At 45.5% G+C, this 14,264-nt stretch overlaps 1 protein-coding gene across 1 annotated transcript in view; it reads right to left on the bottom strand.

The window, feature by feature from the left end:
* Positions 1–1,257: 1,257 nt before the first annotated feature.
* Positions 1,258–14,264, bottom strand: part of LOC146179290 (monoglyceride lipase-like) — a 24,440-nt gene continuing 11,433 nt past the window's right edge. Inside the window, exons 4-7 of the mRNA XM_084579861.1 lie at positions 12,177–12,290; positions 9,120–9,293; positions 3,278–3,409; positions 1,258–1,547 (exon numbers count right to left, since the gene is read on the bottom strand). Of these exons, the coding sequence (XP_084435987.1) occupies positions 1,314–1,547; positions 3,278–3,409; positions 9,120–9,293; positions 12,177–12,290 (654 nt within the window). The 3' untranslated portion in view covers positions 1,258–1,313. The remainder of the gene's footprint in view (positions 1,548–3,277; positions 3,410–9,119; positions 9,294–12,176; positions 12,291–14,264) is intronic.

Consider the following 14,264-nt stretch of genomic DNA (forward strand, 5'->3'; position numbering starts at 1 on the left):
GCAACAGGTGAAAAACACAGAATGTAAAAATTGGATAAATTTGATGGAAAAGAAACGGAGTGTGGAATTATACCAAATGTGGAAAAGGCAGATCAGGAAAGAAGCTTTCTTTGATAACTCAAGAGGCAGTGCCCTACTTTTTGAAGCTAGATCAGGGTGCCTTAGAACACGCAGCTACAAAAAGAAATTTAACAATGAAGGTGACGCATGTGCTGTATGTGGTAACTCCAGTAAAACAATTGATCATATTATACTCGAATGTAATGGTATCCATCCGGAAGTCGATGCAGGCACAGTTACTGTTTTTGAAGCTCTGGGGTTTAGAGATACCAGTGGCCGGGTGAATAAACCGGCGGTGGAAGCTAGCAAAAAACGACTGGAAGATTGGTGGCTTAAAAGCATAGAAGTGACATAATGTTAGTAATGTAGAAACAAAAATTTCATAAATATAATGATGGTATTGTAAAAACCCGCTTTTCAGTCCGCGGTTTTTTCTTAGTTTTTTAATTAGGTTTCGGGAAATGGAAGAAGCCTTATGCTTTTGAGTGGACGCCACGGAATAGTGGAAACCTACAACTAACCAGGTCAAGGTCGTTTTCGTATTTTATTCTTGTATAATGTACATTGGTTTATAAGAAAGGAAAGGCGCAGTGTCGCTCATTGACCCTCAAGGTTGTTGAAGTTGAAAACTTCCGTGACGCTAATGGCTCGTAAATTAGGTTGTGAGGATAGGAAGGCACCTTATACTTTTGAATGACCATCCCGGAATTGTTGACACCAATCAAATGAAAACTCAATCAAGCGTTGAGAAAATCAGGGTAAGGCGGAAGACAAAGGAGATCTAAGCCCCTCCTCCTGCCGCAGCTCGTCTATACTCTGGCCACTGCTCGCTGCCCATACTGGCCACGTGTTGGGTGACATTGATTGCAACTCAGCTTGAGACGACGAATCGGATCAGGGTACCAGAATGGACCTCTTATATTTTTTCTCTCCGCATAAAGCGGCTTCCACTGACACATGACAAGGCCCACTGGAAATGGATAGATTGCGCTGCAGGTAGGAGCCAAAGAGCTTCGTCTAGAAGCGTCTTACTCGTCGGATTTCGCAGAAAAAAATTTCTTTACTACCTCAAACAAATTTGCGTATATATATATATATATATATATATATATATATATATATATATATATATATATCGATTCCTACATTTTCATAACATCCGTTACGTATTAAAACAATTGGGTCCTCGTTAAATAAGATTTATCGCTTTACGAATTGTTTGACAGAGATTTAGTGATTTCATTGGTGGTCCTCTAAAGTCCAGATGTTCCTAGCTGGTCAGATTCCGGTATGGTTTTTTGCAGACCAGATGGCCCGGGCTGCTCCGCGTCAGGGGTGCTTTTTTGGAAGCCAGATGGTCCGGGTAGGTCTAGTTGATCTATTTGGGCAGGCAACCTGGCTGACAACCACTCGACGATGTCATTGATGACCTGCTGCCCGACACCTTCAGGTTCATTCAAGAGGGAGTGGTACGCCCCTGCGTAGCTCTGCAGTAATCGGATGATCAGAACACGATCACGAGAACACACCCTGAAATTTTCAGAGCTCAATATCCCTCCACCCTTTTAGACTTTTCTTTCGGTTTTTTTTTTTTTTTCCTTGCCAGTGGCGTACAACAATAACCGAAAAATATTTATGGTGACGCCACTGACTGCGAAACTTCCTACAGGCCGTAAAGTTTTACCTTGTAGCTTGAAAACTGCTTTCCTGAACATGCTAGTGACTTTACTCCCAAATTGAAAACTACACCTTTCAGAGGATTTCTACTCTTCGCACTGCAAATCCCAGGGTCAATCACCCGCGCGTTTGACCTGAGTCGCTGTAGTAAAGGCGCGGCCAGTCACTTTAGTCCGTATGAGGCGCTGCAAAGAGGAGATGCGGCGGATCCCTCGCGGGCTCTCCCCTGTGATACCACGTAACTGAAGGGGGGGGGGGGGGGGGGGAGGGGGGTAACAACTGCTTCGAAGTATTCTGTTGCTCAGTCTCTCCATGCATGTTTTGCGTGCCGGTCAGAGTGGGTGAACACTTCGAAATCTAAATGTATATTTTTTTGTAGGTTTCGTCCATAACTGACGACAGGGGCCTAACACGTGTGCACTACAGGTCGGAGGAATACCCACTAAGAAGGTAGAAAACTACAGGTAATCAGACGAATCTCTTAATTTAGCTGCTCACACAGAAACACTTAAAAATTAACCCCTGCATGCGCTACTTTAATTAAATCTAGAACGCATTTCAGCGTTGATGCGTTGCGTGTGGTCTATTTCAGTATATTTCATTGTCATCTCACATACTGCATCCAGTCATGGGGCTTCACTTACTCATGATACCTCGCTTCAGAAATGAGCGTTAAGAAAAATAGCATTGGTACCTTGGCACTCATCATCAGAACCACTCTTCAGAGACCGTATCATCACGCGTTTTGATATAATTCGCGATTACAATACAGGGCTTTTGTATACACACTATTACAAACACAAATATACCATAGAGTTATTCCATTCTGAAGCTTTCTTCAAGTCACACTAGACACGCTGATAACAATAACTTCAAGTTACTTAAAACACACGATGTATACAGACGTAGCAGTAGAACCATAGCATTTGTCAGCTCTAAAGTTTGCAACGTCATGCCATTCACCATTAAGTCCATCTCGAACATTGCATCTACTCTAAATAAGCATATGCTGTCAGAACAGTATACCTCCCCCAGCTATTGAAATGATCATATATATCTTGCAGCTATAATCAACTGCCTATATATATAGCAGTTTCGTAAAGTACCCGAAACTAGCCTCTGGCTAAGGTCGCAGATGCCTCATTCCACAACAACTTTGTATATTTTTGTGTGCAATAAACTTGATGATTAATTTGATGATGAACTTGACGTTGACGTCAGTCTCATGAGTCATCAATCTCAACACAGCTTATACACTCGGAAGACTATATTTAGTCGCGATAAGCCTGCACAATTTTTGGGCAGTCACCACTGAGCACATCCGAAATTCAGGGGTTTTATCTACCAATCCCCAGAGTTATTACGCTACCACTTAGAAGATTGCTAAATATCCTGCTGTATGGCCAAGGACTAGTTCGAAAAGAAACAATGTCTCGTATCTATCACCGTACTTAACCTCGGCATAGCAGATGGTTCGAGCACTAACGTTCAGGATAACGACCAACTAGGGCACACAAACGAGCTAGTGCACGGTTCTCACTTTGATGTTCTTGTCCTTGCTTGGGGCCTTTTCAAAGAACTCTTTCGATGCTTCAGGGTCGCATAGTTTGTCTCCAGTGCCGTATTGAACAAGGAACGGCAGTTCTAACGACCCGATGTCGGCGTGAACAGCCTGTTAATGAAAAAGAAAAGAAAATTAACTGATCGTGTTTACGTTAAATCGATATGAAACATCAAGAAATGCCAGCATATATAAATGCTGAAAAAATTGAAGGCTTGTTTATGACGCTCTCCTCTCCGAGCAGATGTCTCTAGCCACTCTTAAAGTCCAACGTAAAAAAGAAGCACCTTGCAGCGTATAGGCAAAGCAGCTGACAGGAGTCTCTAATATTACACAGGGTTAATAATGGGTCGACCAATAGAGACAGCTTAGTGCATGTTTTACTAGCTCTGGCAGCATTCTTTGGTAGAGAATCACGCTCCAAGGGGCGGCACAGAAGGGGAAAGCCGGTCGCAAAGAAGTGCCGTGACATTCGCAAAATTACATTAAGGAAAAGAAAGAGTCAAGGTGCCCTTCTAATACAGTGACCCGGCAGGGTAGCGTAGCGTGTCATATGTTCCTCAAGGTCTTTTTACATATCATTTATGTCCTGAGGCAAAAAGCAACGTTTTAAAAAAACACTGGATAAGGCTTTCAGTCTTTTGCCCTTTTCTTAAGTTTGCCTTGCGAAGCATTAACCTATGTCATTCCAACCGTTAAAACTGTATGCCAGCTTGTTACTTGTATGGTACGTAGAGCAGGCATAGAGCACGTGATTACATCAATTACGTCCGTATATTCGAAATGGCCACATAGCACCTGTTTTTCTGCAGGATTCTGGGCGGTGCCCTTGCCTCCCATGGGCTTGCATTAATGCTTCATCTCAAAGAAGACAATTCACATGACTTAAATCTAATACGAGGGACGTAGGTGAGACACTATCATCCAGAGAAGGAGGGCGAGGAAAAACAGATATTGAATCTAATCGGCAGCACAGGCTAACAGGTGAGTTCATGCACAGTGGCGCTTTGTAAACTGTAGTGAAAAACTAGGACGAGCAGAGAAAAACAAGAAACAAGCACGTCCTTGTTTTCTTCAGCTTGACCTTGTGTCTCCGCGCGAACTTTTTTGCTTTACTACGCCATCTAAATCCAAGGTCATCGTAGCAAGCGGAGGCCACAACTGTGCATGCGCTGTTGCCATGGCAACCGGTTGCGTCATGCCACAAGTACCACAGGTGTACGCCGTCGCCGGTTTATTGATTGTTTGATCCACTGATTGATTCATTGGTTGGTTGATTGATTGATTGATTGATTGACTGATTGACTGATTGATTGATTGATTGATTGATTGATTGATTGATTGATTGATTGATTGATTGATTGATTGATTGATTGATTGATTGATTGATTGATTGATTGATTGATTGATTGATTGATTGAAACCTTACTTTCAACCGATTTAGGAGGCCGCCTACTCCCCGCTCCAGGCACGCAGGCCTAAAAAACGGGGGCTGGGACCTCAGCGACTAAGGACTGGCGAATATACATTGGTTCGGCCTCAGCCGCCAGGCGGACGGCTCTTTGCTGGTCAGCGGGGACCACGCTTTGCAGCAGGGTTAAAGTTTACTAACCTGGAAGCCTGGGTCTCCCAGGCTTCCCGTCGTCGTCACGCGTGTCATCGCCAGCTGCGCCCCTCACTGCGCATATTCGCTGTGCTTTTCGGCGGCGGAGAAAAGCCGCGGCGCGTGCGCTCGCGTGTCACATGCGCAATGAAGAGGCGGATTGCAAGCGTACGTACTCACTACGACATCAACAACTGATACGAGAAGCTATGTCGATGGATCCTAAGTCGTAGGGTGGTACAAGGCGGGCTGAGAACGCGAGAATGAAGCGAGTAAGGTCAAGCGTGCGGCTGGGATGCCCGAACAAAGCTCATAACGGCTCGCGAAACGAGGACGACAAGAAGCAGAGAAGCAACAGCAACAATACACGAGCGAAGCCGATTCCTGTATACAGTTGTTTTTACAGCGGTAAACTACACTGTCCAACGTACAGGCTCGTCAATTTGAGACAACGACAAAACTATTTAACTGACCACTGGAGTTTAATCGTGGCAATACCCAAAGAACCAACCGATGTGTAATAAATAAACAGCTTTACCACGTGTAACCACGAGTAATGAAGCCTTCGCTTACACACTAGGTTTATTAAGCTAAACCATCAGCTATTTTTACAGTATGCATTTCAACCATTTCGCTTTATGCTCTCTATAAATCAAAACGGAAGAACGGGAAGATGGCTGAATAACAGACACGGACTCAAACCGTTTCATCGGCTTCTGTTATTGTTCCCTGCCGAACTGCGCTGTTTGAAACGAAGTTTGCTTTGCTTGAGCCACTCAACCAAAGAAGTTCAAGCTTCGTTCGGTGAGCGAAAATACAGCAATGCAGCAGTGACAACTGAAACCCAACTCGACCTCGAAAACTGTTCTAAACGGTCACACAATAGGTAACACAATAGCAGGAATAAAAATCTGTAGTTCCGACTAATATGCTCAAATATAAGTACGAAAACAAAGTTAAAAGAAGTGTATAGAGTGTAACACACCTTCTCTATGCTGACTCCCTTAAATACGCTACAATAAAAGACGTGCCATGATTGTTGTCCTCCGAGAGGTAGGAACTGTAGAGAGGAAAATTTAGTTTTATTTTGGTTCATAGCCATACTAGCCGTAATCACGGATTTCATCAATGTCTGCCCGAAGCCGCTCTCTCTCTCTCCGTGAACTTGAAACGCGGAAGAGAAGGTGGCGACGCGCGCATCACGCGGCTTAGCCGAAGCGGAGGCGGAGCGGCCACATTTCTACAGCCGCTGTTTGGCGGTAGAATGTGGCCGCTGTTTGGCAGTGGTGTACAAGCGCATGTTACCCTGGATTGAGGAGTCGCATGTCGCTGGCGCGCTTTCAACTTCGGCCTGTCTCCTCGCCTCAGTCAATCATCACCCTGCACGGAAAGCAGACGTGTACGCACGCTGCTCACTAGAACTCGACTCTGCGCCACTGTCATAGGCTACAACTTTGCACCCGCCGTAACTATGGCAACGATAGCAACCAGTTTTGCCATTCTATAGACCTCCTTCATGTTTGTAAACAAACAAGGCGATCGAGGTGGCGCTGCTCTCGTCAGCGATCCCACGGTAGGCAAAAAGCACGACCGCGGCCGGTGTACAGTGGCTAGCCGGGGCACTGTGGCCGAGCTTGTCAAGGCAGTGTTATTGTGATTTGCAGGCGCCTTCTAGGCAGACGAAGTGACCATGTGCTAGTATTTCGTGAGCCTCAGCGATGAGAACCGAAGCGATACACTGAAAAACTCTACGTACACGGCGTGCAGCGTACGGACCCGCACGCCGTACCGATGGGGATTGGGTTCAAGGCGCACAAGAGAAGCGTTGCTGCCAGCCGAGGAAAATGAGCGACGTTGGCATCTATTTTCTGTTTTCTCCCAAAAAATTATGCATGGAACGCATCGAGAATTACAAAGCTTCGGATGCTTACAACTACTTTGAGTCGAGTAAGCTGACGGCGATTTTTCTCGCTCATAAATAGCGCTCGCAAACCGCGTACGAATAGTCCGCTCCAAGCATCATAGCATAATCGGAGGATTCTTCACACCGAGCGGCAAATGAGCGTTCTTGGTAAGCACGAAGCACCTCGCTAGCGTCGAGCGGCTGTGTGGTTAAGATGATTTAGGTCAGCGTGGCAACGGTAGCCTTGACACCGCACGGTTTGCGTATCATTGCGTTATTGGTTGAGATCACAACGCTGCGCATCTGTTATATTTGCTTTGTTCGTGGGCGGCTGTCGTCGTTAAAGGTAGCAATTTTATTACGGGTAGTCGCGCTGTTAGCTTGCATTACAATTACGAGCTGCAGCGGCCACTGTGGTTCCGTGGGTTCCGGTAAAAACGTCCCAGGAACAAATGGCCCCGGATAAAACCTCTCCAAACAGATGCAATGAAACGTACTGCAAAGTCGAGCTTTCCCCTTGCCTGGTGCTTGGCTTGTCAGCGATGAATTACGCTCATTGTAATCAACTTTCACTGTTTTTATCTTACATTGTGTTTATTGTTTTAGCGAACATTATGTATATTTTGAACCCCGCCGTTTTATTTATTTTTTTTACGTTCTGTAGTTCTGTTTACTAAAAACGTAGACTGAGTTTCCTTGTGTCTAGCCGTCATAATGTATGATACAGTGCTTTTTTTCTACCCGTCCGCTTGAAATTTGCAAAACATGGCACTGATGCCGTGTGTTCGCAAAGAAAAAAAAAACGTTATGGCGCCGAAATTTGTGCTGTCGAGGGCAAACACGTCTCTCGAATGTGTAATATTAGCCGGGTGATTAGACCTATATTAAAGAGCGATATTTCCCAGTTTGGAAACTGGGAACTATGCACTGTATAATACTCGCTGGATGTTATAGTGGTGGGTTTTTTTTTCTTTCGTTTTTTTTTTCTTTTTGCAATGCTATCTCGCCAAGCGTTCTCCAGTTCCTGTAAACCTGTAAAACACCCAGAGGGCATACTGCCCAAACAATAGTTGCATCTATTCTAAAAAAAAAAAAAAAAAAAAGGCGTCCAATAAGATGTTCAATTTTTCGCGGAGTGAGTTCCGGGCAGATTTTCAGCCAATTTCTTCGGTGACATTTTTTCCTAGGGGCCGCTTCCTGATAGGACCTTTCTGGACGATTATTCCGGGGCTATATATTTCAGGGACCTTTTTTTCGGGACTGTATCTTCTGAGGAACTCTTTTTTGGGGCCGTTTTTACCTTCACCCGTGATTCCGTAGTTAGGGCGGCCCAGTTCGGTCTCGGCCACTGTGACCGCGTTTCAATGTAGGATAAACCCCACAACTCGCATTCACAATCAGCCGCTGTGAATACAAATAAAAGCACTCGGCATAAATACAAAATGCAGCTCCAATCCAAATCAGTAGCTGTCAACAATCTTCATCAGGAAGTAGATTAAAATAATTTGGAGTGAACGCGGCGAAGTTTAGCCATGCAATATGGTACATCACGGATCGAGGAATGCTACACAGATCACTTGCGTAGCAGCTCACTGCGCTTACATACACAGCGAAAAAACGGGCTTGAGGAACAGTTTACAAAGGTAAAACATCTACGCATGCTCCAACAAAGAAACGTGCAGGTACATATGTTACCTGCGCACCCGCACCTGCGCCCGCACCAGCACTAAAACAGTACCAAGATCCCATCACGCGTCGTAAAAAAGCCAAACTCGAGATATTCGCGACCTTTGATCCGGTAGACCGCTCTGGCGTAAAGGTGAATAAGTTTCAGCTTAGCCATGACGAAGTATTTGCCACGTATTCGATGAGCAGGCGTCGGTATCCAGCCTTGGCGCTTCACCGCGGCGGCCCACCACTGTTTACGGCGACCATTGTCGGCAAGAAACCTATGCAAGCTTACTAAACTCCCTCTTGTGTGTCTTTCAACACATGTCATAGCGACGCGATTAGTCGGCATGGTGCTCTGCATTCCCCGGCAGCAGCAAGCCATCGCACAATCACGGTAGGCAAAGCGACTGAAGCGTGTTTTTGCCTACCACGCGAAAGTCACTAACGACGACAGCGCCACCGCATTTTCGTGACGTAGCCGGAGTGAAGGAGGTCTATATGGGTTTCGCCGCTGCACAGCGCCGCGGTATCCACAGCTGCGCCCAGAGCTTTTGGATAGTTGGGAAACTCCGCTTCAAAAAGTGACTGATTTTAGTACGCACTTTTCGGGTGCCTTAACACGGTCGGCAAACTGCGGTCCTTACCTCTAGCGCGTCGATCATGGCGGCCGCCCAGCGGGCCCTCACAGAGCCCGTGTAGCCCAGAGGGTCGTTGTCCATGCGCTGGACGACGGCGCGGTCACGGCACGTCAGCTCGTTATTCATGAAGCCCAAGGGCAGGCAGGGTAAGACGCAGCCCAACAGGCGGACCAATGGGAACTGTGGTCACGGCCCCAAGAACAGAAAATAACGCATGGATGGCACGATGAACGATGTTTTCCTTTAGCCAGCGTTTTCGTTGCAACACAGCAATCGATATTAAAAAAGTATTAAGAGCGTTCTGTGTAACGACAACGGGAGCGGATATGTGTGGGCACACTGTCATAACCGAGCCTTACGGAAAATAAAAATAGTCAGAAACAAATGTAAATACTACAATTACATGAACGCTCATGTGTATAGGCATTTCTTTTCTGTAAACACAGGGCGAATCACATTGGATAGTTAATCTGCCCAGTGGGAAAAGTTCATTTTGGCACTGGGTACACACTGAATGCATTTGAGAGCATCGGCTACTTTGTTCTTTAAAAATATTTCCCTGTTTTCAATTTCCGTACTTTATACCCAGTCGAAAAAAACTACAGAACTTTGTCAAAAATACGACAAAATATCCTGTAGTTCTATCATAACCATCACATTTTTCTGTAGTACATTTCTGTAGTTCTGTAGTTTTTCTGTAATATATTTCTGTTGTCTGTAGTTCTGTAGCACTTTTCTGTTGTAACCACAAAAATCTGATGTTACTCCAGAATGTTCTGTTGTCACAACAGGTTTCCCGTCAAAAACTGCACAGAAATTCTGTCGTAACATCAGAAAATTTTCTGTAGTCTTTTCCGGCTGGGTATTCGTTTTGTTGAGAAGCTGACATCACATAACTAACGTTTTAGCGCCAAGTACTGTCTTCCGGACGCCATATGTAATCGAGGAAAATAATAATTGCAATTTGTAAAGCAAGTTATACTTAATAAGCACCATAGAAACGAAAATGAAATCATGAAGCGACCGATTACACGCATACACGCAATCCACTAGGAAAAAAAGCATAGAAAATTTTATGTTACAATTTCTGTGCGGTTTCAGGTAGGACACCACGTTATAGCAACAAAACGTTCTGTTGGAACATCAGAATTTTCTGTAGTTACAACATAAATGTGCTACAGAACTACAGGCAGCAGAAAATTACCACAGAAAAGCACCACAGAACTACAGAATAATTTCCGGCATTTTGTAACACGGTTCTGTAGTTTTTTCCGACTGGGAATGTTATGCTATGTAGGACCAAATGCAATTATTACTGATAGATGCAAGTATGCAAACACTTAATGATATTAAGCGCTGAGAATGGGGCAGTATTCAATTCTGAAGTCCTGCGGCGTGCTTCTGCCACTTCGACATTGCTGCTCACCCGTTTACTCTGGCATGTGCAGAGGACGATATTACTCCTTCAGGTACATATATACGTGCTTCTGTTCTCGCTATCTTCGCCTGTGGAAAATGTTTCATTACTGTAGACACACGTGGCATTCATCGTCACTGCAACCCAACCTGATACGTGTTGGATAGCCACATCTGCACACAACCCAGTCGGAAAAGACTGCAGAAAAGTTTCTGTTGTTCCGACAGAATTTCTGTGTGGTTTTTGACAGGAAACCTGTTGTGGCAACAGAACGTTCTGAAAAGTGGTAGAGAACTACAGACAACAGAAATATACTACAGAAAAACTACAGAATTACAGAAAAATCTGACGTATTTTTGACAAGGATCTGCAGTTTTTTTTTTTTTTCGACTGGGAACCAAGCGCAGAGCTGGCAGGGCACCTGTAAACTGGGCAATATCACATGTGGTCATGTCGTCATAGACGTCCAGTGACGTACCATTCCGCACGCGGCCATGTCACTTTATAACTTATCACGTGGTTTCATGAAGCCCCATATTCGGGCGACCAGTCAGCGCTCGGCTAGGTGGCTGGACCCTGTGACGTCATCACTGCCGTCCCCAATTATCCAATTTTATAACTAACCATGCTGGTTTTTTTTTTTCGTAATGAGGTTTCTGATGCTATCACATTAAAATAAAAACGGCGGAGAGCCGTTTCGCATGGTTTACTCCGACGTCGCAGGCTACATGCCTTAGTTTAGGCACCATCATTTATAAGTTACTTGCTTGGCATTACGGTAACTTCAAAGCAAAGCATGCACATGACCACATGAGAGTTACGCACGTTTGGACAATTTTGCGAGGCTTTAGCTGCCTTTCCTCGGGTATAAATAATGGGATCATCACAGCAGCTTTCGTTTCAACTCTTGCCGGCCTAAAGAGCCGAATTATCGTGAAGAAGCAATTCGGGCGCAGGTTTCTTCTTCTACATCATACAACCACATTGGAGCGCTGCGGTATAGCGAGCAGACTAACTTCTAACGCAAATTCTTCTAACGTAATTGGTTTAGCGAACTGAAGAGATTCATAATTTTTTTTTTTTTCATTCCCGCAGTCAGCACCATGCATTTGTTTTAAACGACTTCGACATTTGTGTTTTCTGCACAAGAAAATTATCGACACATGTTCTTGCAGCTTTATATATGATTTTAATTCAGCGAATTCAAAACTGTGCGAGGAAGACGGGACAAGAAGACACGAACACGCACACACAAAGCGCAGAAAGCGCACACTAAGCTTTGTGTGTGCGGTGCCGTGTCTCTTGTCGTCCCGTATTTGCACTGTCTCGAACCTCCTGAATCTATAAACCGATTAGCCTAACATCATGCATTACTTGTGATTTTAATATTGAAGAAATCTAGCCGATGGCAACAGAAAATGAGATGGACAGTTAAGAATAAAAGATTTGACGGTTTCGGAGATAGGTCGCCCTTAGCGAAGAAGTGGGCGAATGCATGGAAGCCTACTTCATTCTTCGAACGTGGTGGTACTGAGGACAATAATGGTTAGGGAGTATACAACTAGTTTCCGGAGCCAAGGAGAGAAACGGATGCAAAGGACGAAACACACGTTCGTCGCCAGTTTTATAGATGGACTTGAACTCACCGCGAACGGCGGGGTGTAGTAGTGTGCGCCTAGGCCTAACAAAGGAGCCACCAAAATCATGCCCGCAAAATATTTCGGCTTGCGCTGAACCGCCATGATGACCAGTAGACCACCCTGCAGATATATATGGCGCATACAGGTATGAGAACATTATTTTCACGATTGACATATAATTAGGGCGATTACTGTATTTCATGCGAATGGCAGTTCGGTCATCAACACGTTGAGGGAAGAAACATGTTCACTCGCGACGATGCAAGCTATATTTTGTTGTACGATTGCGTTCTAATACACTGTAGTGAGCAGAGAGGATTACCGATGGTCGCTAAGGGTAACAAATTGGGTTCTAAAGGAAGAAGAGCATAGCAGGGGGCGGCAAACAATTAGGTTTGTAGATGAGATCAGGAAGCTCGCAGGGGTCAAGTGGATGAAGCTAGCACAGGACCATGTTACTTGTAGGAAAATTGAAGAGGTCTTCGCACTGTAGTAGCTACAGTCCGACTGATGACGTTGACACACTGAACTTATGAAAGAAGTAGCGGCACGCAGGACAATAGACTAAACCATGAACAGTAACATTTTGCCTTTTGGTCCACTGTATTGATTCCATAACTACTAAAGAAGAGGAAGTCTTGGCACCAATAACAAAAGGGAAAAACAGACTAAGGCATGTTTTCCCCTTTGGTTTGTAAATCTGCGAAAGCCGTTTATCATCCTTTGTGTTGCGAGCCCGCCACGGTGGAGCAGTGGTTAGGGCTCTCGACTGCTATGTCCAAGGATGCGGCATCGATTCCATGGCCGCGGGGGTCACTTTTCGATGGGGCGTAAAGCTAGGCGCCCGTGCGCTGCGCAATGTGAGTGCACTCACATTGCGCAGCGCACGGGCGCCTACGCCCCATCGAAAAGTGACCCCCGCGGCCTTGGACACAGCAGTCGAGAGCCCTAACCACTGCTCCACCGTGGTGGGCTCGCAACACAAAGGATGACAAACGGCTTTCGCAGATTTACAAACCAAAGGGGAAAACATGCCTTAGTCTGTTTTTCCCTTTTGTTATTGCTGGCATGACTTCCTCTTCTTTAGTAGCTTATGGAATCAATGCAGTGGACCAAAAGGCAAAATGCGCTGTTCATGATTAGTCTCCAGGTAGTCAAAATTTCCAGAGCCCTCCACTACAGCCTCTCGCATAACCTGCGTCGGTTTGGGATGCTAAGGGGTGGTGCGATGTCAGCGCACGTTAAAGATCCCCAGTGCGATGTCAGCGCACGTTAAAGATCCCCAGGTGGTCGAAATTACTCCGTAGCCCTCCACTACGGCCCCCTCTTTCTCTCTTTCCACTTTCATTCCCACCCTCCTCCCTTCCCTTACGGCGCGGTTCGGGTGTCCACAGAGCAAGTGTGACAGTCACTGCGCCTTTCCCTTCCTGTGAACCAATTATTAAGGGGTGGTGCAGTGGTAAGACGCCCGACTACTATGCCGGAGTACTCGGGTTCGAACCCGACCTCGGCGGCTGCGTTTCGATGGAGACGAAACGAAGAGGCGTCCGTGTGCTGTGCGATGTCAGCGCACCTTAAAGATCCCCAGGTGGTCGAAATTACTCCGTAGCCCTCCACTACGGCTCCTCTTTCTCGCTTTCGACTTTAACTCCCACCTTCCTCCCTTCCCTAACGGCGCGGTTGCGGTGTCCACAGAAAACAAGTGAGACAGTTACCGCGCCTTTCCCTTCTTATAAATAAATCAGTAAATCAGTAAACACCATAAACAAAGCCAAACATTTTTCGTGTTGCTGTGTTTTGGGGCGTTTTTTTTTTAGTTGCCAAATGCAGGCTATCTACACACCACGGTATCTTAGCAGCTTTAGCGCTCAGCTGATGACATAAAAGGTTTCGGGCTCAGCACGTGTCAGAGTGGCACGCTAAAGCCCCAATGATATACAACGGCGTTAAAGAGCCTCAGTCAGCATAAATTAACACAGAGGCTTCCACTAAGGCATCCCTTGACAGCCCATATGAGGCAACAGGATGTTTAACCCCGCAGTTTCCAATATACGACATTTCAATACATGCATACAGTACTGAGTTGTAAGCAAT

The sequence above is a fragment of the Amblyomma maculatum genome, chromosome 9 (assembly GCF_055883805.1).
Source record: "Amblyomma maculatum isolate TAMU_Amacu chromosome 9, ASM5588380v1, whole genome shotgun sequence".
Taxonomy (NCBI): Eukaryota; Metazoa; Arthropoda; class Arachnida; order Ixodida; family Ixodidae; genus Amblyomma; species Amblyomma maculatum.